Source organism: Labrus mixtus, chromosome 12, assembly GCF_963584025.1.
Source record: "Labrus mixtus chromosome 12, fLabMix1.1, whole genome shotgun sequence".
NCBI lineage: Eukaryota > Metazoa > Chordata > Actinopteri > Labriformes > Labridae > Labrus > Labrus mixtus.
In genome coordinates, this window is record NC_083623.1 from 2,496,667 (window position 1) to 2,522,886 (window position 26,220).

General features: G+C 41.8%; 4 protein-coding genes across 5 annotated transcripts in view; 2 read left to right on the forward strand and 2 right to left on the reverse strand.

Annotated features, from left to right (window-relative positions):
* Positions 1 to 2,369: 2,369 nt before the first annotated feature.
* On the reverse strand, positions 2,370 to 7,452 carry LOC132984609 (uncharacterized). Of its 2 annotated transcripts, XM_061051468.1 has the most exons (7): positions 7,011 to 7,385; positions 6,462 to 6,791; positions 6,069 to 6,335; positions 5,885 to 5,941; positions 4,356 to 4,442; positions 4,248 to 4,276; positions 2,378 to 4,075 (listed from the first exon to the last, which is right to left on the reverse strand). In XM_061051468.1, the coding sequence occupies exons 1-7, from the start codon at positions 7,069 to 7,071 to the stop codon at positions 3,998 to 4,000; spliced, it is 909 nt and encodes a 302-aa protein (XP_060907451.1). In that variant the 5' UTR covers positions 7,072 to 7,385; the 3' UTR covers positions 2,378 to 3,997. The 2 variants fall into 2 exon arrangements, with proteins under 2 accessions (XP_060907452.1, XP_060907451.1); XM_061051469.1 differs by lacking the exon at positions 4,248 to 4,276 and having other exon boundaries at positions 2,370 to 3,964; positions 7,011 to 7,452.
* Positions 7,453 to 8,949: 1,497 nt separating this feature from the next.
* On the forward strand, positions 8,950 to 12,492 carry naa20 (N-alpha-acetyltransferase 20, NatB catalytic subunit). The gene is made up of 6 exons (XM_061051471.1): positions 8,950 to 9,058; positions 9,695 to 9,719; positions 10,043 to 10,133; positions 10,385 to 10,520; positions 10,733 to 10,878; positions 12,211 to 12,492. Exons 1-6 carry the CDS (start codon positions 9,006 to 9,008, stop codon positions 12,294 to 12,296), a joined length of 537 nt encoding a protein of 178 aa, XP_060907454.1. The 5' UTR covers positions 8,950 to 9,005; the 3' UTR covers positions 12,297 to 12,492.
* Positions 12,168 to 20,514, reverse strand: crnkl1 (crooked neck pre-mRNA splicing factor 1). The gene is made up of 14 exons (XM_061051470.1): positions 20,333 to 20,514; positions 18,849 to 19,001; positions 18,576 to 18,667; positions 18,233 to 18,391; positions 17,299 to 17,465; positions 16,875 to 17,053; positions 16,603 to 16,773; positions 16,335 to 16,526; positions 16,086 to 16,145; positions 15,893 to 15,973; positions 15,121 to 15,360; positions 13,856 to 13,957; positions 13,461 to 13,709; positions 12,168 to 13,042 (listed from the first exon to the last, which is right to left on the reverse strand). Exons 1-14 carry the CDS (start codon positions 20,378 to 20,380, stop codon positions 12,632 to 12,634), a joined length of 2,304 nt encoding a protein of 767 aa, XP_060907453.1. The 5' UTR covers positions 20,381 to 20,514; the 3' UTR covers positions 12,168 to 12,631.
* Positions 20,515 to 21,547: 1,033 nt separating this feature from the next.
* The window catches only part of cfap61 (cilia and flagella associated protein 61), a 42,692-nt gene continuing 38,019 nt past the window's right edge, over positions 21,548 to 26,220 (forward strand). Inside the window, exons 1-6 of the mRNA XM_061051472.1 lie at positions 21,548 to 21,692; positions 23,290 to 23,440; positions 23,590 to 23,666; positions 25,037 to 25,104; positions 25,194 to 25,314; positions 25,554 to 25,683. Coding sequence (XP_060907455.1) covers positions 21,550 to 21,692; positions 23,290 to 23,440; positions 23,590 to 23,666; positions 25,037 to 25,104; positions 25,194 to 25,314; positions 25,554 to 25,683 — 690 coding nt within the window. The 5' untranslated portion in view covers positions 21,548 to 21,549. The remainder of the gene's footprint in view (positions 21,693 to 23,289; positions 23,441 to 23,589; positions 23,667 to 25,036; positions 25,105 to 25,193; positions 25,315 to 25,553; positions 25,684 to 26,220) is intronic.

Sequence of the window (26,220 nt, forward strand, 5' to 3'; positions counted from 1 at the left end):
TCAAACAGTCCCCTCCTCCACCTTTTCAAACAGTCCCTCTCCTCCACCTTTTCAAACAGTCCCTCTCCTCCACCTTTTCAAACAGTCCTCTCCTCCACCTTTTCAAACAGTCCCCTCCTCCACCTTTTCAAACAGTCCCCTCCTCCACCTTTTAAAACAGTCCCCTCCTCCACCTTTTCAAACAGTCCCCCTGTGGTCTAAATGAAACATCTGTGCTGTGCTTTGGTCAAAATATAACATGAATCAAGCACCAGAGGAGGTTTGTGACCCTGTATAAACCAGCTCTCTCAGAACGCTCCGTTTTGGTGTGTGTGTCTCTTTAAATGCAATGAGCCCCCCCCCCCCCCCCCCCCCGAGTTTTACCGTAGACATCACTCCTCTGTAGCGAGAGTGAAAATGGAGGACCTACTCAAAAGTCTTGCTGTAGTCTGGGGGTGGAGTCCATGGGTGGAGATACCAGGGGAGGGGAGGGGATTTTTTTTTTTACCAGAATCCCACTGTGACATCACAAGGAGAGCACATTTGAAACAGAGAATTTTTCTCTGTGTTGTAAGACTTATGCAGACCACAAACAAAGGACTGGATGGGTTTATTTCACATGTTGTGGGTCTGTAGACTCTCAGGTTACACAGATATATGTTCAAAAACATTGGAAAAGTGGATTTTTCAGAATATGTTCCCATTAAAATTAAGACCACCTATTTCCACGAAGGAACTGATGCAGAACATGCACACACACACACGCACGCACACACACACACACACACACACACACACACACACACACACACACACACACACACACGAGGGGACGGATGCAAAAAAAAAAACAACACACAGATTGAACCTCTTCCAAATTAAATAACAATGGACGAAGGGTTCAGAGTCAGTGTGCAAAGATTATTGACACAACATGAGATCCTGTTTCTTATTTAACGTGCACCAATGTCGGATGAAGAAACGGACTCAGTGTGCAAAGGCCTTAACTCTGAGCTGAGTGTAGTGTGTCACTGTCTTCTCACCCTCTCCGGACTGGTTTCTGGACCAGGCTGAATCTCAGCAGGGTTCAAACTCTGTCTCTGAAAATGACTAGACTGTGATGCTTCAGCCACAGAGTACAGGATGGTGACACTTGGGTTAGGTGGCGATATTTTAAGAAGCCTGAGAATTGGTTGTTCCTCATTGCTGTGGGTTATTCTCTTCTGAGAACTGAGGGGGAAGTGTCTGAGTGTGAACGTGGGTACATCAACAGAGCTGTGCAGGTTTGATCTCTTTCACAGATACCTGATCAGCACCATAAAGCTCTTAAAATCAAGCTAGAGACGCTATTCTAAAATCAAATATTACATCTTTAAATCATATATTAACTAATTGTATTGTTCAGTGTTCAGAACAAAGACGCCAACAACAAAAGTCCAGTTTTAAAAAGTTTAAAAAAAAACTCATTTCCAAAGAAAACAAGGTCAATCTGACACCCACAAAACAGGTAAATATCACAAGAAAAACCACAGGAACCACAGGAAACAGACAGACTAAACACCTTAACATGCAAACATAATCTCATGTATATACATAAATAAATGCGTACAGATACATACTCATGCATACATGATATACGGATGAGCTTATTATGTATGTATGAATTAAGCATGTTCGAGCAGAGTGTTTATCTATCTCACATCAGTGGCAGCTCTGAATGATCTGGCTTCTGTGGTCAGAGTCACTGCAGGGCAGGAAGTGTAACTAGTCAAGCTTGTGAAGTTTCTCAACTCCAAGTAACAGAGGAACACCTTTTTGATTCAACGATAATCTTTTTATAAATATACATATTATTAATCTACATTATCAATTCAAACATCAACGTAGAATCAATTAAACTAATAAACAAAAATCTTTCAAACCTGTAGCCTGCCACCTCCTCTACTGGCAGAATGGGTCAGTAAAAAGATTGCAAAAGATTGCTGTAAATGACTTATATCAAAGTAGCAAAAATTGCACTTTTAGGATTTGGGGTGGATCCTCATGGCACGAGGGAGCTGGAGGTGACCAGCAACTGTGTTGATTACCTTGGAGACTGGGAAGGGGCCAACGGATCGAGGAGCCTGTTTCTTTGATTCCACTGTGAGAGATAGCTCACATGTTGACAACCACACACACTGACAGTGTGATAATAACGGGGCACCACCCTGAAATCAGGGAACAATAACCAAATGAAACAAAATCTGTCTCAAATTGAATTAGTTGAATACCAATATTACTATTAGTTAATAAATACCTGTATTTAAATAAATGGAAGGCTCAAATCTGTACTCTAGCCCTCGCACCCAGCTTATATCACAATGCACATACACCAGTTATAACAGACAACTGCACTTTGAATTATAACAGAATTTATTTAATAAAGCAACAACAACTGCAATCAATGAAACTCAATGAAACAAATAAATATTATAAACTAAACTACAGCAAACAAAATATATACAAGCAAACAAAGGGGCACATGAGAGTGTATGTGCATTTGTGTGTGTGTGTGTGTGTGTGTGTGTGTGTGTGTGTGTGTGTGTGGGTGTGTGTGTGTGTGTGTGTGTGTGTGTGTGTGTGTGAGAGAGAGAGAGAGAGAGAGTGAGAGAGTTAGGGAGGCAGAGAGAGAAAATGCACAATGTGGTGACATCACAAGGGAGCCATGTGGCTTGGCCTTTGAAGCAGATCTCTGATATAAGTTCAGTAGCTATTACTTAAACACAAGAAAGCCAGTGCCCAGACTTTGATTCAACAGCAGGTACATTGGTCTTTCTGATGGTGAAAGCAGTTAACTGAAAGTGAGCTAGCACAACAGTGAATAAATACACAGATAGGCGAACACACCGTTTCAGCAACAATAAAACAAATGCAGCAGTTTTGTTGATTCCATAAATTGTTATCATGGTGCCTGACTCTGTTGCTTAGTTGGACATCTTTGTTGTGCTGCGAGAATGTTCTCCTTCAGATTACATTGTCCAGGGGTGTTGGTGGCCAATTGGTTAGAACGTGTGCCCCATGTACTGAGGCTGCAGTCCTAGTGGCTGCAGTCCTTAGTACTGCAAAGATTTATAAAAAAAAAACACACAGAAGACAAGCTTATGCATCATGAAATCCTTACAATAAATGACAATTATTAACCGTCTTGTAAACACAAAGAGTTCATTTGACTTTTAATATTTTTACTTTTACATACTTTATTAATCCCCCAGGGGAAGTTCTGATTTGCACTTTGTTATTGAGAGACATGCTACATTCTGTAGGCCTGAAATACACAAACAGGACCTGTGGACATGCATTAATAGAGAGATATCAGAGTGAGGCTGCTACACAGGGAGTGCACCAGAGCTTTTGGGGGTTCAGTGCTTTGCTCAAGGGCACCTCTGCAGTACTCAGGAAGTGACCTGACACCTCTCCAGCAACCAGACCAACTTCCATATTTTGATCCGCATCTGGACTAGAGCAGACAACCCTCCGGTTTCCAACCCAAGTTCATACAGCCTGATCTACTGACGCCCCACAGAAACATGTTTCAAATCTTTAATACAAATCTGGAGTTGTTGGGGCGCCAATAGCCTCGTGGTTAGAGTGCACGCCTCATGTCCCTACAGACTGAGCTACTGTTGCACCTTACAATCTATGGCAAAGCTTTAACAAGAGGTTTGAAATCTTAGCCTCGTGGTTACTGCGCTCGCCCTAATGAGGCCACAGTCCTCAAAGCGGGCGGCCCGGGGACCTGTGGCGGCTTTCCCGCATGTCATTCCCCACTCTATCTCTCTGCCTGATTTCTGACTCTATCCACTGTCCTGACTCACAAATCAAGTCATAAAAAGCTCGCCCCCCCATTAAAAAAATAAATCTGAAGTTGTTAAACTAGAAGGAACTAAAGGAGCTAAAAAAGACTGAAAATGATGCCCGTCTTTCCTTCATCTTCATGTTTTCTTCTCTTTTCAGGTGATATTGATCCTGACGTTGTTGTTCACTGGAATCTGACAGAAGCATCATGACCTCCAGAGTTTTCATAGATTACTGAAGCTTCACCTTCATCATTTTCAACCTGTGAAAAGAAAAGGCTACAAACTTGATCTACTCAGATAAAGACACGATTAAACATCCCTCTATCCTTCAGCCTCTTAGATTTAAACACTGTAGTTTTACTCTATATAAAGAACAGTTATCTCTGAAATATCAGAAAAACAAGCTTCTGATTATTTAGTTTTTTAACTCACAGCATTGTGATCCATCTGCGTTTTGTTCTCTGTAAAGACAAAAGAGTAAAATTTAGTTTTCACATTGTAAACCAAGTCAAACTAATAACATTTTAAAAGGTTTCTCACCTTTAGTTCTCACCCATATGCTGATCGTCACAAAAATGATTATGAGTACTGCCAGTCCCACAGACACAATGATGAACCTGATCCAACCTGAAAATGAGAATAAAACAAACAATCATTTAAACTGCAGTGATTGTTCAATTCAAAGTCAGGATCAACACTTTTAATGTTTTTACACGAGCTGAAGATAGTTCCAACATGGGCAGACATCACAACTTAAACCTTACACCAAGCTCCTCGTAGGTTTAAAGTCCTCTGGTTGTCATGGTGTATCTTTTAAAGGCACAGTACGTAAATTCCGCCACCAGGGGGCTCTCAATCAAAACAATGACAAAAGATGAAGTTGAGGCTGGCAGAGAATCATGGGAGTCCTCTCTGCTTCCCCATTGTAATTTAGATATTTAAATGTAAACTTTCTAATAAAATTTGACATATTGTACGTTTATAAAGGTGACTTGGAGGTTACTGGGTGTTTAAACACACACAACCACACACACACACGCACACACAGATGACACAGAGACGCACACACACACACACTCACACACACACACACACACACACTCACACACGCACACACAGATGACACAGAGACGCACACACACACACGCACACACACACACACTCACACACACACACACACACACACACACTCACACACGCACACACACACACACACACACACACACACACACAGATGACACAGAGACACACACACACACGCACGCACACACACACAGATGACACAGAGACACACACACACACACATACACACACACACACACACACACACACACACACACACACACACACACACACACACATACACACACACACACACACACACACACTATAAAACAATTAATGACACTTTATTTCTTTAATTTGTTTTGTATTATATTTGAGATGTTTATTCATATTTATGATTAATTAATTAATTAATCCTCTTGTTAAAATATCTTTAGTAGTTATTATTTTTGTAGTATTTGTTCTTATAAGCCATGCAGATATTTTCACATTCATGTCCAGCTCTGTATCTTAGGTTATGTTTTAATTTCCACATGTATTATTTTCTGTTTTGGGTCACTAACCTCTCCTCTCATTTCAGATCCGTCACTTCCTGCCCTCATGTGTTTCCCACCTGTGTGATCGTCTGCCCCGCCCTGATTGTTCCCAGCTGCATCTCGTTGTCTTCCCCCTCACCTATTTAGTCTGTGGCTTCCCTTCTTTCTGTGCCAGTTCTTCTTTGACCTCTGTGTGAAGCGTACAAGCCGTTGTTTCACTTGGATCACTTTTTTGGATTCTGTCTGCTTGTAAGAAGTAAAGACTGTTTTTTCCCCTAACCAAAGACTGTGTTTTGAGTTGTGCTTTTGAGTTCAATTACCTGTGGTTTTGTTACAAATAAAGCTGACTGAATTGAATTGAATTGAGAGCTTCACTGAACAAAGCAGTACAACGTGATATAATTTACACCAGCCTGAGTGTGACATCACAGGAAAATGGCGGCTGTGTGAATGTGGTCTGTACTCTACCTGGTTTCTTCAGAGTTTCGTCCTCCATTTTCTCGTTTCCTCCTGCTGATGTGCTTCCTTCTCATTTGTTGAAGATGATATCAAGAAACAAAAATAAAGATGACATACATCCCTTTAACCAACTGGAGTCACACTGATAACAGAAGAAGTGTGTTTACTTGAAATAAAATGTAAATAACTGTACCTGTTTTCTCACATGATGACCCGGGGTCGACATTACACAGCAGTGTTTGTCCACTCTTTTTGTCTGTCACGTTACAAAACAGCAACTCATTAAAGTTTGACTTCTGAACAACATGAGGAGTTGTAAATATCACAACGGCTGTACAGGTTAACTGTTGGTGTTGTGATATATCTGTCTCATCACCCTTATAATACCACTGCACTGTGTGGGCACAGTCTCCATAACTGAACACAGAGCAGTAAAACCTGAAGGCATCGTCCAATTCAACTGTTGAAGATATTGTGAGAGAGAGAACACAAGAGTAAGTTTAACTTCCACACCTTGTTCATACATATTCAAATGTTTCAGGATATTATTCTGTTTAAATTGTAATGATTATGAGGCAACACTTACTGTTAATAACATTCAGCAACACACGAGCTTCTGAAACTTGTTCTCCTGATCTGATCTGTCTGCAGGTGTAACGACCAACATCTTCACGTGTGACACTTTTAATAACCAGAGAACAATCCTCTGCAACATTTAGCCTCTTAGCTTTAGCTTTCTCATTTTTATTTATATTCCCGAGTGTAACCAGCTCTACTGCTGTGCTCCCACTATCACGACTGAAAAGCAAAGAAGTACTGTCACATTTCTGCTGATCTTTAATCACATTTCCACATGGCAAAGTGACATCATGTCCAAGTCTGACTGTGAGGGAGGCGGTATCATCTCCAGTTACAGCTGAAGAAGATCAAAGAGAAATATATAAAAAAAATAGGAACATGAATTTGTACTTTTTTATTTGTTTAAAGTTTTGTAAGAGAATAAAAGTGCAACTAACAACAGGAATGAAGATATGTGATCAATACTAAACAATCAATGTTTTTATGTATTATAAACTGTAATGTTTAAAAATGTAACAAAACGTAATGAAATTCAGAGCAAACAGCAAATTCTTACCTGTAACCAGCAGCGTTAGTATCACAATTAAAGACAGTTTAGTCCTTCTGAGTTGATGCATCTTGCTCCTTTATCTCGTCCTCTTGTTGTCGTGCTTTTCAATGTGTAACTTCCTTAATAAGCATTTCTTTAAGAGGCTTAGAGAATCAACTTCCTGTGGTAGCAGAAACTTCCCTTTATGACCCTGAGAAGTTTTGTACCCACACTCTTTAAGTTAAAGATCTTATCCACCTTTCCTCCCTCCAGAGTTCTTAAAGATACTTAAACATCTTAAAGTTGATGTGATTCTGTTTCGATAAAAGGACACGAGTCACTCATGACTTTTTACCAACAGTTCTGTTTCTGAATCCGTCCCCTTTCTTGACCTTTTGTCGTATTTGAACAGAAACTCCAGGCCGAACTGTAAACTTCTCCCTCAAAAACAAATCTTTACTTAATGACTTTAAAACACTAAATAAAATAAATAAACTCTTCAGAATGTGATTCCTTTGACAGTTCAGGAGACTGGTTTGTAGAAATGCTTGTTCCTCATTCTGGTTCATTATTTATTTCTGAGAACTGAAGGGGAAGTGTTTAAGTGTGAACATCGATACAGCATCAGCAGAGGTCTAAAGATTGTACCCGTAATGTTTTCATAAAAACATAAAGGAAACATAGATATGATGATCACTGACTTTTAATGAAGTCTCACAGCAGGCTCGTAATATACATAAAGCTGTGCTGCCTTTAATGTGAAATCAGTTATTTAAAATGTAAGTTAAAGGTCACATATTATATAAAACACACTTCACCATGTTCCTCTAACTCTAACATGTGTCTCTAGTCTGTCTTCAAACCCCCCAATGATGAGAAAAGTCCATCCTCTCCGTCTTCTGCCTGCTCCACTTTTCAGAAAATGTGTGCTCAAACAGGCCATTTGGAGATTTTCCCTTCACCTTTTTGAAAGAAAGACAAATGAAGAGTACTTCAGAAGTCTTAATGAATTTGTCCACTAAGGCCCCGTGTCCACCCAGTGTTTTTTTCGGGCAGAAAAGCGCTGGCTGTACGTTGGGAGTGTCTGCATGAAGCGTTTGTGCTCTGAGAAGAAAAGCGCTGCATGTCTCCGTCTGTAGGAGAGAAAAAAGAAAAGAGGGGAAAAAGGGAAGAAGAGTAAGCGTCGGGACACTGGCAGACATAGATAGGGACAGTGATGCACACTGGTTGAAGGGCCCCCTGGTTGATTTTTGCGTAGGGCCCCAACAGACTAGAATCGCCTCTGTTGGTCTGTGATGTTTGCAGAAACTGTGTAAAGACACGCACACTGATAGAAGACAAAGTAAAGACGTTGATTTTACTTTATGTTTGTTGCAGTTTATGGTGCTGTTTTCTTTGTTCATTCGTGTTGAGATCAAAAGGAACATTTGCTGTTCTCTGTTGCTTTTACCCAAAACCTTTCTCTCTTCTTTATCAGCAGTTACAGGAGAAGACGTCCCCTCCTTCACAGTCGGAGTTGGAGATGACGTGACTTTGCCTTGTGGAAGTGTGACCGAAGATCAGCCAAACTGTGACCAGATTTCTTGGCTTTTCAGTCGTTATATTAGGAAAACAGTGGATTCTATTTATTACATTTTTAAACATTAATAATCAGAGGAAAAGTAGGTATTATTTCTCGATTACCGAAACCTCGAGCAGAACCAGACTCATGATGAAGAGACATCAGCTGAGACTGGGCTGTGCTGGGCTTGGACAGTGGAATAAAGGGAGATGCAGAGACACACAGAGCAACAACAATGAATAAGATAGATTCAGAGCTTCAATGTCAGTAATTAGAAACTGGACTGATCAGTCCAATGTTAACATTAGCAATTATAGCAAATATAATGATGGCAAACCTCAGTAAAACTCCACAGAAAAATAAAAAAGATGAAGAAGCACCTCCGGCCAGCAGGGGGCGCTACTCTTTTCCCTCTCGTCTTTTCTTCTGTGAGGTTAAAGGTCACAGGACAGCGAGCCAAGATGACAACATTGCGACCGTTTACCTGCGATGATTTATTTAAATTCAACAACATGTGAGTGTTTTCCTCCCAGTTTAACCGCACAGCTTCTGTTCACAACCTGCCGGCTTGTGTTCGATGCGGTAAAGATTTATGCGTCACATCCTGTTGGAGCGTTCAGCAGCGTTCGCGACAGAACGCTCCGCCAAACTCCATGTTAAAATACAAGAAAACTCAGTAATGTCGTTGTTATTAGTACGAAGAAAGGATAATAATACCTGTATGATACACCGTTTAATTCGTTTTTGTCCACTGAATAATTCGGCATATACGTAGTCAATGAAAAAGTGTAGTTTTGCTAAAAGTTGTCTTTAGTCCACCTGCTTATGCTAACTAGTTAGCTTCTCTAAAGTATTTTCATTGTTGACACCAAAAAGGAAATTACATAAAACCTGATTTATACAAATGGTCCGAAAACACTTTCTGACGTGTGTGTGTGTGTGTGTGTGTGTGTGTGTGTGTGTGTGTGTGTGTGTGTGTGTGTGTGTGTGTGTGTGTGTGTGTGTGTGTGTGTGTGTGTGTGTGTGTGTGTGTGTGTGTGTACCTTTTTATTTAGGTATGTTTCTTGAGATATATATGCGTCCCTTTGTGGACGATGAGAGACTCAAAAGTTTAATACTAACTTTGTGTTCTCTGTTTTTTCCCCAACAGCAACCTGGACCCTTTGACAGAGACTGTATCCTTCATTTGAACATTAATATGTAGACACAAACGAACCTCCTGCAAGGTCAGTTCATCAGAGGTGGACAAAGTTCACATCGTCATGACTTAAATCAGCGCATAGATACTCCTGCGTCGCGTATGAATCCCAAACAAGAGGAAGGATTTGAAAAGAACATGCCCACCTGTGCAGCAGCCTCTTCACATGCTGATGGCTTCATCGTCATGAAAAGAGAATCACGCTGCAGTTTAATTTCACCGGGAGACAGAAAACATCACGTGTCATTTTTTTAAAAACTCTAACATAGGTCTGTGGTTTTCTTTGACTTTAACCTCCAGTATGGGATCCCGTTTTACCTGCAGTACCTGGCTCACTGGCCGGAGTACTTCATCGTTGCCGAGGCTCCTGGTGGTGAACTCATGGGCTACAGTAAGATCTTTGTCTGGTGTAAACATTTCATTTTGGAGACACTTGGAGAGTAAGTCGGCTAGTGAGGGTCTAAACTTTCATTAGAGAGGAATGAAAACAGGAACAGGAAGTTGTGTCTAATTAGTTCACCCCTCGTTTGACACGCTCGGCCGACTCCTCTGTGTTTTGTTCCAGTAGAACAAACTCAGTGTAGTGACGCTGCTGTGACTCTAAACCGAGTGGCCGACTTGTGTCTTGTTTCGTCCTCGCAGTCATGGGGAAGGCGGAGGGATCTGTGGCTCGGGAGGAGTGGCACGGTCACGTCACCGCTCTGTCCGTCGCCCCCGAGTTCAGACGACTGGGACTCGCCGCCAAACTGATGGAGATGCTGGAGGAGATCTCCGAGAGGTTTGTACCCATCGCATGACACTGTGGTCACTTCCTGTCAGCACCCGAGCGTCCAATCAAGAGTTAAAGCTGATCTTTGCTTGTGTTGATCTTACTCTCTGATGATAAAATCGTCTGCTACATAAATTGTAGTTTTTGCCTGATGAAGTACGAGATGTTGTAAACAAACGACCTCCTGTGACTGACTCTCATGTCGTCTCGTTTTTTTGTAGGAAGGGGGGATTCTTTGTGGATCTCTTTGTGCGCGTCTCAAACCAGGTGGCGGTGAACATGTACAAACGCCTGGGCTACAGCGTCTACAGGACGGTCATCGAGTATTACTCGGCCAGCAACGGAGAACCGGACGAAGACGCTTATGGTGAGACGAGTTGTTCAGTCTGAAAACAGATAATCAGGGCGGGAAATGAACGTTTAGGGGTTAATGTGTGTGTTAGACGTTTAATGAAGGGACAGAGGAAATAACTCTCCATGCCAGCAGGGGGCGGTAGTCCGTTTGTTATGATACAAGAAGACCATTTTCACACCGCTGTCGCTCACCACTCGTATTATAGGTCGTCTACTAATGGAGAATAATGTCTGATAAAAAGTAGAAAATGGCGCTGGCGTTGTCAGTTCTTGGTCTTTTAGTGGAAAAAGAAAAGAAGAGGAGGAGGAGACAGATAAGGAGAAACCGCACTAATGGGTGAAAGTATGAAGACTACAGAGACATGCTCAAGAGGCTTTACTGAACCTGAGAGGAGAGCTGGAGAGAAATGAAACCGCCAAACAGCCAATCAGAGAGATTCATGTCAAATTGGCCGACGGGTAGCGATGGAGCCGGACACACCGCAAAAACTAGGGCGCCGACCGCTCACCTTGGTGTGTCAGGGCCTTTACTTCTGCAACACGAAAACCAATATTACAAAGGAGTCATGATGGCTCAGCTTAGTTATTGTTGGCAGCCTGAAAAAAGATGAAAATTTCACTAATTTCCGTTCATATTTGGGCAGCAGCAAAAGTTATTAAGATCCATTTCAAAACCCTGACAAAGAAAGCCGAAGCTGAGAACAGAGAAACAACTAGTTTGTTTTTTAATTTAAAGTCTTTCTGTGATTTTTCACACTTAAATATAAATCAAGTTTATCCTCTGAAAATAACTCTGTGAGTCATGACTGTCTACAATGGGTGTAACACCCGAGTCCCACTGTCTGTGATGTTTTCAGAGTCCTATCTTCACTTTGTTTACATCGCCCGGACGGCCGGCTGACTCCTCCCCTCGTGTATAAAAGTTGTTTAATTGAGGGACTAGAGAAAAGAAGAATAACATACTGTACTCACTGCTTAACTGTGTTTCTAGATCACGCTCATTTCAGGTAAATTTACATGCAGTGTGAAGATACGAGCATAATAAAGATCGCTAGCATTAGCATGCTAACACAACAATGCAGCGCCAGTTGTTTTGGTTTCATGCTGGTGCTCAAGGGCGACATCTGCTGGATCAAAAAAATCGCATATAAACCCTTTAAACAAAATGATCTGACCTTTTAATGTTTAACTAAAACAAGTTTGAAAGAAGCATAAAAAAATAAAGCACGTGTTGAACTCTCAACCATCAACAGCAGAGGGCGCCGTTCATCCAGGAAAACAAAATGAGCTGGAGGCTGAGACTTATTTATCAAAACTGCTCTTTTATCTTTCTTCCATTTTTCAGATATGAGGAAAGCTTTGTCCAGAGACACGGAGAAGAAGTCGATCATCCCGCTGCCGCATCCTGTCAGACCAGAAGACATCGAATAACAGTAGACGGTGGCTCTCTCCGCACGCCCGATAATCACACGTGGATCATTAAATCACAGCGTCCTGCTCGGTTTACTTTGTACATATATTTCTTGACCGTTACTCTACGCCTCATCGTCAGAGAGCCACTGATTGTACACATTTAAATCCATGAACATGATCGGTTCAATAAACTTTGCAGAATAAAAGACGACAAGCGATGTTTGGATCGATGTTTGTATGATGTCACAGCTGCAAAGGGAAACACGGTGGTACATTAAAGACGGCTCCACAGCTGCTTTTTGTTTTAAAAAAAGAAACATGAGTAGAAAAATCAGTCCAGGTTGAAAGTGGTTCTAGTCTTTCTCTTCTTCTCCACTCTTGCTCTCTGGCTCTTTCACCTCTTTCTCTCCATCATCATCATCACTGTCACTCTCACTGCTGCTGCTGCTGCTGCCGTCATCGTCTCGGTCGTCGTACGTCTTCTCCTGCTCCGTTTCCGTCGCCTCTGTGTTTCTCTCGGCGTCGTTTTCCGGCTGCTGTTCAGGAGCGTCTGGAGGCGTGTCAGAGGACTGTGAAGTGCTCTCTTCAGCCGCCGGATCTTTTTCTGCAGCCTCCTCGTCTTCTTCCTCCTCCTCCTCCTCTACCTCCTCCACTATCTGCTGCCTCTTCCACATCTTGGCCATGGCCAGCAGTTTGAGGTTGGGCTGGTTGGCGGCGTCCTCGGGGAAGATGTAGTCGTAGTACTCCTCCCAGCCTGCGTCCGACTAAAATAAACAAAAGTAGGAGAGATTAGAATGAATACCTGTGACTGTCTGAACACGTTTAGCTCACTTTTTTAATCAAGTTTGCTTAGAGATAAAACTCCAGAGAAGTGGAGGTAATATTTCATAAATGATCCTAAAACTACAAAAGGACTAAAGCCTCGATTCCACTAAACCGTCCGGTCCGGTTCAGCACGGTAAACCCTGATCCTGATTGACTTTTTGCAGCCTAGCGTACCCTAAGGTGTGTGGAGTGTAAGCCAGAAGGGGATAGCTGCGTCAGATACATAATGAGACAGAGTAGGCCGCTAATGAATTCAAAGAAGAAGAGCAACAATGGAGGTCGTCCATGGGGCGGAGCTACCTGCTGACGCTGATGGTGTAAGTTTGTAAATAAGAAGCAGAGACTTCCGGTTCTTACCCCGTCCTCGGCCGTCAGCTTCCTCCTCTTCTTCACCTTCTCCGGCAGCAGCTTCCTCACTCTGTCCATGGAGCTGTCGGAGCCGAACTCCTTCTCGAAGTCGCTCCAGGACTCGAGCAGCATCAGGCGCTCCTCCTTCTCCTCGCAGCTCCTCATGCTCTTGTTGGCCTCCTCGAAGATCTGCCGACACTTCTGCAGCCGGTCGGGGTTTTCGATCGACAGCTCGAACTTGGCGCAGCTGATCCAAACCTGCACGAGGAGAGGGAAAAGAAAAGAGGAGAAGATGAGTCAAATTTGTTTGTTGAGAGAACAGAGCTGGAGCTGATTTCACACTGATCTGTGTTGGGTTAGAAAGATTTTTTCTCTGACAACAGAAAGCTAAACGCAGTTCTCACCTTGACATGCTGGGTGCGCTGCAGCAGCCTTTTGTAAAGGTTTCTGGTGTTTCCAAACTCTTCCTGCTCGATCTCAAAGTCGATGTAGGACTTCCACAACACCTGGGGGAAAAAAAAAAAAAACAGAATCAGGAACATTTATGTACAGACCAAACTGCCGCCTCTTAAACCTCCTGCAGACTGGGTGCAGGGTTCCCACTCTTTTCCAGAGATTATTTTCCAGGACACTTTCAGCAATGCTCGAGCTGGTATGACAGTCCGTGATCGTGCCACACCAATATTAAGTGTCTTTAACAAGGTTAATAACACTGTGAGCTACCGCTACAAAGGCATGGTCCATTTTTTTTACCCTTAACGCAGTATTGCATTTGAAGAGACAATGCCAGCAAAGAAAAAGGACTGTTAGCCAGTTTTCGGCTCGTGTTTGACTCTCAACTAAATTGTAAATAAAATATCCACTTTTGACACGAGGGGGAGGCGGAGTTATTAAATTATCTACAGACTTCCATTCAATCTGCGTTGTAGATTAATGTAACAAATAGATACTTTTATTAACGTGTGGCGGTGAAAATGTCCAACCCTGTAGGAGAGTGTTGGAATAATTTTCCAGGACATTTTTTACTTTTTCTGTCATTTTCCAACATCGGAAAATGAGTCAACTGTTTTCCAGGACGAGTGGGAACCCTGTGTGTGATTTTGGCAATCTCATAACGTTGGTACGACACTGTGCCATCAGGTACCTGTGAGGCGAGTCAACATGCAGCGTCATCAGTGTTGCATCAAGCTGACGTTTGTCATGCATGCACACGCTTTTAACAGCTCTGACGCCTGTGTGTTTCATGCTGCATTTCTATTGGTTGGAAGCTGACGTAAATCACAGAAGCATTCACATTGAGATAATCGGCCCAAAGTTCAGACACTTTTGGATATTTTTGTCGCAGGCCACGTTTGGTCAAAAGACTGTGCGATCAGTCATCTTTGATCCTCTCTCACAGAGCGACGTGGGACCGCCGTTTGGGAGCCTCGACCACAGATGTTGCCACGATTGATCGTCTTTCGTCTGGGACGGCCTGAAGTCGTACAGTCTGTTCCCGGCTTTATGGAGGATAATCTTGTCGAAGTCATATTCTAACAAACTTCAGTCATAAGTCGTTAACTTTTCAGAGACGTTATAGACTTCAGAAACGACTTTAGAGACAAAAAGTTTCCATGTTTGAGATTTGTTCTTATTTGCACGCCGTAGATAATAAGACTGCGACGCGTACCTCTGGCATGTCGAGCCGCGGTTGTCCGATGGCGAGCTCGAAGATGCCGCGGGCTCGGTCCATGTCTCCCAGGATGGTCTCCAGCTCTGCGAACTTGATCCAGGTGGTGCAGTTCTCCGGGCTGAACTCCAGGTACTTCTCGTACAGCTTCCTGCAGCGGTCGAACTCTCGCAGCTGCAGCTCCAGCTCGATGTAGCCCTTCAGCAGTTTGTTCTTCGGGCATTTACCGATCGCCGTGCCCTGAGGAGAGAAGAAGAAAAACACATCTATGAGGTGACAGATTACTGTTCAACGCCTAGAATTAAGTGTGTTATGCAGTTTTATCCTTTTTTTTTTTTTTAATAACAGACAATTGTCTTACAGTAAAAACACTCCACGTCGCCTTTTGTTTTCACATTCAACACGTCCAATCGGCTGAAAAAACGCAGACGGGGAACGATAGGTAGCGACAAACCAGGACACACCACAAAAACTATGGAGACAATCCTTCACAGCCGACGACCGCCTTGGTGTGTCAGGGATGTTTTTACAGATTATCTTGCACCTGATCAGAAACCGCCCCTCCTTATTTTATTATATATCCTTTGAGGCTTTATATTCTAAATAAAGTGAAGTGAAAACCAGAGAAGAAGAACAGATAATTCCTCTGCTGACGACCTACATAAGGAAGATGTTTCATACTTTTCTTCGCCTGCACTTTATGTTGATCCAGATTAAAGTTAATTCTTGTCTCAGCTTCCTCCACATTCAGTTTCATTCTGGTGAATCTTACCATGACTTTTCTGGCTCCCTGCAGGTTCTTCTGCCGGATCTCAAACTGAGCGTAGAGCAGCCAAATCTTAGCGAATGTGAACTAGAACCAAAACACAAAAACATCCAATGATCAAACTCAGGTTAGAACAGGACCAACAAGTTACTGTATCATCATAAAGACAAAAAAAAAAACACTTAGAGTGGAGAATGACCTTTTTGTGAGGGATGAGGTCCAGACTGGCCTGGTACACCTGCCTCGTCCTCTCTGGATCCTGAATTAAAAAGAGAAGAAGATTAGAAACTGTAAAGACAGTTTATCGTTGTTTTTCTCCCTTATTGTGATGTTTTCTTATAAAATGAGTAACGACTGACGGGTCTTTCAGATAAGATGCGGTGGGTTGTATTTGAATAAATCCGTTCTCGTAACTCTGTTGAAGTGAAAAGGTTTAAAAGCCAGGCACCTTGACCTCCAGCTCTTCGTACAGGGCGTAGTTGATCCACAGGTAGATGTATCTCTTCCAGTGTCTCTTCTCCTGGATCGGGGGGATGTTGGCGATGGCTCGCTCATAAACCTCTCTCACCGTGTCGGGGTCGGCGTCGTTTTCCACCAGGCGGAGGTAATCGAACCAGGCGTCGTAGTTGTGTGGGTTCGCCTGATTGAAAAGACGGTCAGCGACACGGGGCAAGAAAAGGATCCGGATACATAAACACATCAAGAGGATAAAATACCTTGACTTCCTCCTCGTACTGGAACCTTCTTTTGCTGACGATGACGTCCTCGATTCCTCTGCGGTCTCCAAACTTCTTCTCGAACATGGTGTAGTACTTGAAGAGCTCCTGAGCTTGGTGTTTGGGGATTCTGTCCAGAGCGTACTTGTAGATCACCCGAACGCGCTCAAACTGTAAAGAGAGGCACATTTCAAAAACAATCAGTCACTCCACTCGTCTGGTGAGAAGAAATCATCACATTCCTGGAAGGAGACACACACACACACACACACCTCTTTCTGTATCTCCTCAAACTTGGCAAAGGACACAAAGAGATTTTCCTCCAGATGATCCTCCCCGAAGAACTCCACCGCCCTCTCATACACCTTCCTGCCGTGGGCGATGTAGCCGTGCTTCTCTTCAAAGCGGGCGTACTTGATCCAGTTCTTCACTTCAGGGTGAACCATGACGAGTTCAGAGGAGTTAAAGAACTTTTCTGTGACAAACAAATATCATCCGCACAAAAGTACAAAAAATGACAGAAATGTTTTCTACTGATGCTTCTGAGATTTAAAATAAAAAGTCAAATATTACTTAAATGAAGCGTTAAATGATTATACTTCTATTTTAATGCTTATTAGATACTGAAACAATGTGTCCCTGCTTCAAGTGAAGGACCTCCCTGCAGTGATTTAATACTCATCAAGAAAAGGATATATCGCTCATAAATACTGCGGGCTTTGTCCACTTCCTTGTAGCGCAGCTCAAAGTTGATGAACGAGTGCCAGGCCTGCTCATCGGGCTCCCACTCCATCCAGCGCTCGAACACCTGCCTGCAGCCCGGAGCGTTCCCCAGCATCTCCTCCATGTACGTGTACTTGTACCTTTGAAAGGACAAGAATGATCGATGAAGCCGGTGTAGATGTTCTTATAGCCACAAACGTATGTTTAGAAACACAGAACAGAGATTCTCCAGAGAAACTTTAAAGCCTGAGGAACACTATGATTTAAGGCAGACAACACTTTTTGAAGTCGGGCCGAATTTCAGCTTGTTCACTGTACACTGAAGCACGACTGATTACTGTTCGATCAGCTGCTCCTGATCAGACGGACGTACAGTAAGACGTCACACAACTAATCTGTATTGACTAATTTTACTCTCTCCACTTCCTCTTAAGCTTCTCTGTAAACTTATTTATAAATTTATTTCATTCAAACAAACAATAAAGTTAAGAAAAACTAACAAAGATAAAATCTCAAATGTTGAATGAAAAGGAGCAGAAAGAAGACTAATCCCTGTTTCACAAAGCATTCATTAAAACAAAACACTTAATTCAAAAACAATTAAAAGGTACGTATCATCACCAGAACCCGTTCCATTAAAACCACCACCCCTGTCCTCCCAACAACATCGCTGGCTCCCTTCAAAGCTCTTCACCTGCGTACCTCCCTGATCGCCTTCACACCGACCCGTACTCTCTGATCTTCCTCCTCACTTTACCTGCTGCCCACTTAACCTCTATAGACTCACAAGATTGTAGCCCGTGTAGCCTGTGCAGCCCCCCCCCCCCCTTTTTTTTGGTGACCTCGAGTGTCCTGAAAGGGCGCCCTTAAATAAAAGCAGCACTGAAGAGTTTAACCTGATGCGTACCAGAACTGGTTGACTCGTGGGAGGATGGTGATGGCTCTGTCCCAGATGTTGCGGGCGTGGTTCACCTGGCGGCTCTTCATCTCCATCTCGGCGTACTTCAGCCACAGAGTGATGTTCCTGTGATCCACGTCCAACGCTCGCTCGTAAATGGAACGAGCCCTGAAATCAAAAGATGCAGAAATGAAGGAAAAAGCAGAGAGATGTGTGGGCCTGTGAGCGACCATACAGCAGCCACTCTCTGTAAAGATTACAAGTTTACATGTAGGATAAAAACCTTTAACATGCTCACGACTAATCAAGATTTACGGACAGATTCGGCAAGGAAAACGATTTGACACCATACCTCTGGACCTCTTTCAGGCTCTCCTCCCATTGTGCGTATTTTATCCAGTTACTGATGACGGTACGATTCTTTCGGATGTTGTCCTCAAACCCCTGAGAGAAGAAGGCAGAGCGGTTTGTAAGAAGTTAAAAAAACCTCCAAAGCTGTCTGATAGTTGTTCTGTTTCCTCAAAGTCAAAACATGTGCATTATACTGAAATGTTGGAGCAACATCTGAACAATCACCCTCCAATGCAAAACATAGTAAAATAGTAGATGACAGGTGAGCACGTACCTTCCTCTTCCTGAGTTTGTAATCATTCAGCTCCTCCTCATCGGTGATCTTCTGTTTCGGTGGAGGTGGCAGAAGCTCGAGCTCCCTCTCTTTGGCTTCCCTCAGCAGCTGCTCGGCAGTGATCTGAACCTCGGCCGGAGCTTTATTCTTCACCTGAAACACAAGAAGGAATCCTTCAGCATGACGTTTCACCTGGGAGAACAACATCTTCAGGTTCCTCCCGTCTTACAGTTCAATGTTTTTAACCATTTTTAAGTTTGAGTTGAGATTTGTGATGAAGCAGTTTATGCAGAAAGATGAAAGCTGAATGTTCTTAAGGCCGTGTCAAACTGTCTCTCCCTCTGTGTGTTGAAGTTTTCATGTATACAATACTACCAAAAAAAAAAGATCGCACACTCTAATATTCTGTTGGACCGCCTTTAGCTTTGATTACGCCACGCATTCGCTGTGGCATTGTTTCGATAAGCTTCTGCAATGTCACAACATTTATTTCCGTCCAGTCTTGCATTCATTTTTCACCAACATCTCGTATTGATGAGGGGAGAGTCGGACCACTGCGCAAAGTCTTCTCCAGCACATCCCAGAGATCCTACAATGGGGTTAAGGTCTGGACTCTGTGGTGTCTCATGCACCCTGAACCACTCTGTCACATTTTGAGCCCGATGAATCCCGATGAATCATCTTGGATCAGCCCGAGCCATCAGGGAAGAAAAAATCCATTGATGGAATAACCTGGTCCTTCAGTATATTCAGGTAGTTTTTAATAATGTGTTGGACAGTTCTTAACCCAATTTTAGTAGTTTCTGTAATCTCCTTAGATGTTTTCTCTGCAGTGATTTGACCCTTCTCAAACAGACTTAACATCTTTCAACATATTACTTTAAGAAATGAGAAGCTACTCATTGCATCAGTTGGGGTTAAATAACTTGTTGCCAGCTGAAAGATAATCGCCCATGCAGTTATTATCCAATGGGAGGCTCTTATCTATTTGCTTAGTTAAATCCAGGTGGTGGACAGGCCGTGTATTTCACCTCTACCCTCTTATGTTACAGTTTTATATTAACCCATATAATATATATATATATCTGTAGGACAGAGTCTGTAACAACTGTATGAGGTAATGTAAATATGTCTGTAGTAGGTCTACTGTTTGAACACGATACTTCACTAAGTGTTTTCTATTTATGGACAAAAACATGAAACAGATTTTTCGCATATTTAAGAAAATGAACCAAAACAAAGCGCAGCATGGCGTCTCTTAGCTAGCAACATTAGCTCTTATTCAAACTCATACGGCTTCTTTAAAGCTGACTTTTGTTACCTAACCTGGTATTTAATGCATATTTCTACCGGGTATTAAAGACATATGACATTTAAAGACGGTGCGGGAAGTCACATGGAGCCTAGAAGTTTACTGCAGTAACTTTAAGCGTGTTAGCATTAGCCACAGTTAGCTCTTTAAATGATCTTTTTCTTTTCTTTACCTTCGCCACCTTCGGTATCCGCTGTTTACCTGCCGCGGTGGACGCCATTTCGACAAAAGTTTTACGTCCCAAACTTTAATTTAAATGTTTAAAACGAGGACAAAACGAGAAATCGGTAATGAAACGTTTCGGTCACATCCAGCGCGCAGCCACCATGACAGTACCCAGAATGCTCCGCGGGTTCACACCTGACACGCGTTCACGTGTTGTCGGGGAAATGGGAAATAACGACTTCTTAAACCGAAAATCCTCTAACAAAAAAGAAAAAAATTAAAACGATGAGCTTATGCAGTCACTTGAATATGTTACCCAATTAACAGATTTTATTTTACTCTTACTTAACACATGTTTTATTTATTAATATGTATTTCCCCATATAGAAATGAACTGACCTGTTATATTTCTTAGTTATTGATGTTTGTTTTAACACCCTTGACTGTTTGTGTGATTTGTTTGAACCAAAAATGTGGTCAATACATTTATAATATCTGAGATTCCTTGAAAAACAACTCATAGCTACTGTATGTCATTTACATTCATATGATTGTTTACAGTAGGCCTATTGATTTATGTTTAAACACCAGTTATGTAAATATATAGATTTGTTTTTTTTATGTAAGATGTAAGCTTTGTTCCAAAAAATACAATTATGAATAAATTATGAAAAATTGGCTAGTGTCACTGGGAGTATTACAACAGAATAAGGACAAAAATCAATTAAGAGTTTATTAATAGTTTTACTGGAAACGACAGACCAGTGTAAAGGTTGTCATGCTGCTCAAAAACCTTTATTAATCAATTAAATACAACTTGTGTTATTTGTAGCGTGGAAGTTTCTGCATTCGGCGAACGGAACTACGTGGGAATCTCCGAGCATCCAAAGAGCACTTGAATGCAGCATATTCTCATCACAGCGTTCTGTTGCTATGGTTACACGGACACTATTAACTACGCTGAAACGTCAAACCTCCAGAGGTAACTATCGTTTTTGTAGGCTGAATTTATGCGCAAATAATGGAGAAATGATACGTTTTTAGTTTTTAACGCAACATTTGACAAGTAAGTAACAAAGCTCAGCATTTAGACACGTTTTGACAGTTTCTGTAGATGTTTCTTTCTACTTAAAACAAAAAGTTGTTGTTTTGGCAGTAATGTCGTCCCTGACGAGATACCGTGTACCAACATACCATGTCTCTTTTTGAATAATTTAGGTAAAGATGAGGACCGTAACCTCAGCCAGTGGGCAGGAGGAAGCTGTGGCCGTGAGGAGGAGTGAATCAGCGGATGCTCAGATGATCGACAGCCTCATCAGCTCCCAAACTCTGCAGCTTTTTGGAAGAGTCAACATAATACATCTTCTGTAAGACAAATCTTTTAAAACATACTTCTTATAAAGTAGGAGAGCGGGGCATCTTGTCACACTTTTGGCTTTCACCTAAAATTCTCGGTCTAAGTATATCACAGTCACTCAATTTCTATATCAAATTAAAGATTAATTTCTTGTGCACAAATGTATAATCTTCAGATTTTCACTCGTCACTTCAATAATAAATTCTACATGATCAAGTACAGAGTGTGCATTTGTGACAAGTTGCCCCATCACGGGGTTTGTTGTCACACTATGCGGGGTAAATTGTCACATTATATTTTCAACAAATAATAACACGTGTCACTCTTATTCTTGCATTTGAAAGTCAGATTTATTGAAACAGCTGTTTTCAATGCCAGGGCTTCATCAGTGTCAGTGCATAAAAAACGATGCAGACCAAAAAACCTAAAAAACTACAAATAGCCTAAACACAAACAAATTCATCTTGAACTATATCTTTTTTTTTAAACTATTTTTTAAAATTCTAATTCAACACATTTAAATACATTTTTCAGTGTCTTGGTGACAGCTCGAAGTTGATGTCAGCTGACTTAATGATGTAATGAACCAGTTGGATCTCCAAGTCAGCTGGGAAAATCTGCCTAGGCTGAACATAGCACACCACTGATGTTGGCATCGTCATCTGACCCTCAATTTCTACGGATGTCATCTTTTGACAGTAGCGTGTGAGGGTCCTGTAATTAATGCTGAAGTCTTTGGCAGTACTCTTTATTGATTTATTTGGAAGTTTTACCTGCCTCACTGCCCTCAACATTATGTCAGCTGGTGTACTGCCATTGTCGGTCTTTCGTTTATAATTTTGAACCATTTTAGCAGGCTTCCCTTCTGTCCTTCTTTATATTCTTCCTTCTGCTTGCATATACATACAAAAAAATAATTTCATCAATAAATATTTTTTAAATTAAAGGCTTATTAAACACCCTCCTGTATATTATTTTTTTTACCATTTTGTGGCCACATCATATATAACAATTGAATTACTACTAATAATACTTTGTGAAGCAGTATATCAACACACACGTTGTTGTTTACATGTTGCACAGCAAACATTAACTTTAACAGCTAGAAAAGTTGGCTTCTGCAGTTCTGCAGTTGGAAAATGTTGTAATATATGTATACTGGGTATTGGTCACATGTGACAACAATGTGTGCTATTGATAGCTATGCCGCAAGCTAGCTTTAGCGTTTATCAAAATAAACATTTTCTCTCCTCTATTCTGTGTAAAATATACCCAATTGAGCATACTTACTAATCAAATGTTTATGACATAAAATGTACAATTAAGTTTTTTTACTTTTATGTTGGAAAAAGATCAAAATTGTTCTCAACTCAAATTACGGTGACTAATGCTTTGTGTAAGTAGCAGAATGACTTCAGAACTGTGAGTTGCACATTCAACGGTTATAATTATAGACAGCGCCCTCTAGTGGTAGAGATATAACCAGTGTGACAACATGCCCCGCTCTCCCCTAGCCTCGAAGCTGTAACACATTGTGTGCATGAATAATGCATAGAAGTTAAATAATTTCATCTTAACACGATTTTCTTGCTCCTGTTTCCGTCCAGAGAGAAAGCAAATCTGGCCGTGACTCTGGCCAATGAAAAGGAGGAGATCCTGGCCCACGCTTCCTTCTTCGACCACCCTGTCGGAGACTTGGTGGATCAGACTCTCTGGGAACCTTTCCTGCAGAAACACTTGAGGGCTGAAAAATGCACAGTGCGTTTATTTTCTTACAGCACGTACGAGAAAGTGAAAAAGTGAAGTTTCTTTCAGGAAGAAAGAATCTTTCTGCTTGATAATATTTTCTGATTCAGTGCTTCACATCAACAACACTTATGTTGATTTGAAATGTCTTCCTTTTTTAGCCTTGGAACACTCTCTTCCTCCACCTTTTTGTGTCACAGCCGGATTTCTCCGCAGCAAGCTTAAAGGAAATAATGAGGTTTGGAAATAAGACCTTTTGTTATTTCTGATGTTTCAGCTGTGATGGCATGCCATGAGAAATGAGGAATAAAATAGGATAAGTTGCTACCTCAACTTCATAACATGATAGCATAATAGATAGATAGATGATACTTTATTGTCAGACGTCTGAAATTTGCCTTGCATCACAGCGAATCCATTTGTGACACAACAATTAAGACAGGAAACAAAGATACAAACATTTGAAACAACACTCAAATCCCAAACAAATGCCCAGAGGCCCTAAACGTGCTTTGGTCGAGGATTCAGCTCCACATTCAATTTTAGGATTGATTGGTGAACAAAAGAGTGTTTCAGTCTGACCTTCTTAGAACGTGGGACCCTGTATCTCCAGTTTGATGGTAACAGTTCATACTCTGTGTTCAGGGCGTGGTCAGGGTCAGAGGCGATGCAGTTAGCCAGTCTTAAAATGCTTTTGTTGTAGGCGGATTCAGAGAGTCTTTGCATGGGTTGGCCTACAATCTTAGAGCAGATGTTCAACTGCTGGAGCAGTTTAGACTTCAGAGTGGTGGACAGACACATATACCATGAGGTGTTACAGGACTGTAGGACACTTAGAATCACAGAGGTAACAAACAGAAGAAGAATCTGTCGACTCGCCCCAAAAGATCTCAGACAGCGGAGGAAATTAATTATTTGTTTTGTCTTTTTACAGATGTAATCGATGTGATCTTTCCAGGACAACAGATGCTCGATCATTATACCCAGATATTTATAAGATGACACTGATTTTTTCATCATGAATGAGAATAGGAGCTTTATGAGCATCAGATGATAAGGGGACATTGAGTGTTAGCCGGTGATCTACCCTCTTGTTTAAGTTTGGTCACCTCTGCCTCCAAAAAAACGAGATGGCAACAGTTTAAATACCAAACTCATACAGGCGTCTACAAACCAGTGGGTGGCATCATGAGATTCAAGATTTAAGATTTAAGACCAACTTTATTGTCTCACAAAGTGAAACATTTGTCTTCGGTGCTTCACCCATGCTGCAGCCATAGAAAAGACAACAATCAACATGATTCACCTTAAATATAAAACGATAAACATTATTTAGTAATGTCCAGAAATAAAATTAAGTATATGAATAACTTCAGCTTCTCAAAATACCAGTGCAAACACACAAAGAGAAATTATATTCCAGTGCTTATATGTCCCATTTGCCACTATTTCAAAGTTTTATAGAAACAGGGATGGGTTAATTATTAATTCATTAGGCACTTTCCATGTCTGAAATACAGTCTATGGTTAAGCCCAAACACAGAATGTTCTTACATGAAGGTTTATACAACGTTTTAAATTCCCCTCTTATTCTGTTTCTCTCTGCAGGGCCGTCTTTAACGCGGTTGCAGAGCTTGATTACATCTGCCTGGTCAGCCCGAATGTTGGTGTTTTAGGTATTTTATGCATCAAATTTTCTGTTAAGTTGATCAATAATTCATAAACTTCTCTGCAGAAACTGAATTTGTGATTTCTGTTTGTTCAGAGGCGGCACTGGAGGACACGTTTGAGCCGCTGCAGCGCCTGACTGACCCGGGCCCCGAGTGCTTAGCCTTAATCTGCCACAGACAAGAGCACAGTCCCAGGCTTCAGATCCGCACAGCCAGGTAGTTTCTGATGAGTCCTTCACACTCACACATAGTATCTGCAATCCAAAACAATGAAACTCACACACACACTTTGTCCATATGTGACTGAAGCCGTGAACAGGGTGTGGTTTCTGCTTTTGTTGGACGTCATGAAGAGAGTCCAGAGAACGCACAGAATCCTGTATGCTTGCTACCTGGTGAAAAATAAAAATCCTTTAACCCTTTAATGAAGCACTTTCTCTTCTCGTACATCACAGGGTCGAAGATCACGACGACATCGTGCCGTTGTTTGCAGAACAGACGAAGCAGCTGTCTGCAGAGCGTCCGTACTGCCTGGCAGACCTCATTGAGGCACAGAATGAGAAAAATCACACCGTTGTTTGTGAGGTGTGTTCAGACTTTAAACCATTATTCTCCCTTAAATGCAGAAATACTATCTTTTCTTGATCTTTATGAATGGTCAGATATTTTGTGACCTATGTGATTTGAATTCGATTCCACCCCTACAGTACAAACATAACCTAAAAGAAGCTAGCTGAAAATGCTTTGACTGATCGTCAGACCCCCTGCTGGGGTCCGTTCCCCCTCGGGATCTGAGAGATGACAGACCTTCTCTCCTCCTTGCCAGTCGGGCCGACATGTGTTCATGGCAGCATATGGCAGATACGAGCTGATACTCGGCCAAGACATGCTCTCACTGAACATATTGTGTCCAGACATCTGAAGCATCTTGGGCTTTTTTGTCTGAATGTGTTCAGCACTCGGAGAACAAACAGTCAAACATCGCCCTGGAGGGTTGAGCTTCTCCCTCTGCAGAATTCAGGAAACCTTTGTCAAGCTCCAGAATTTGTCATTTCAGTATTTTAAGAATCAACCCTTGCATACCTTGCTTTAAAGATTTTTAGCTTCTTCCCTCTCAATGGA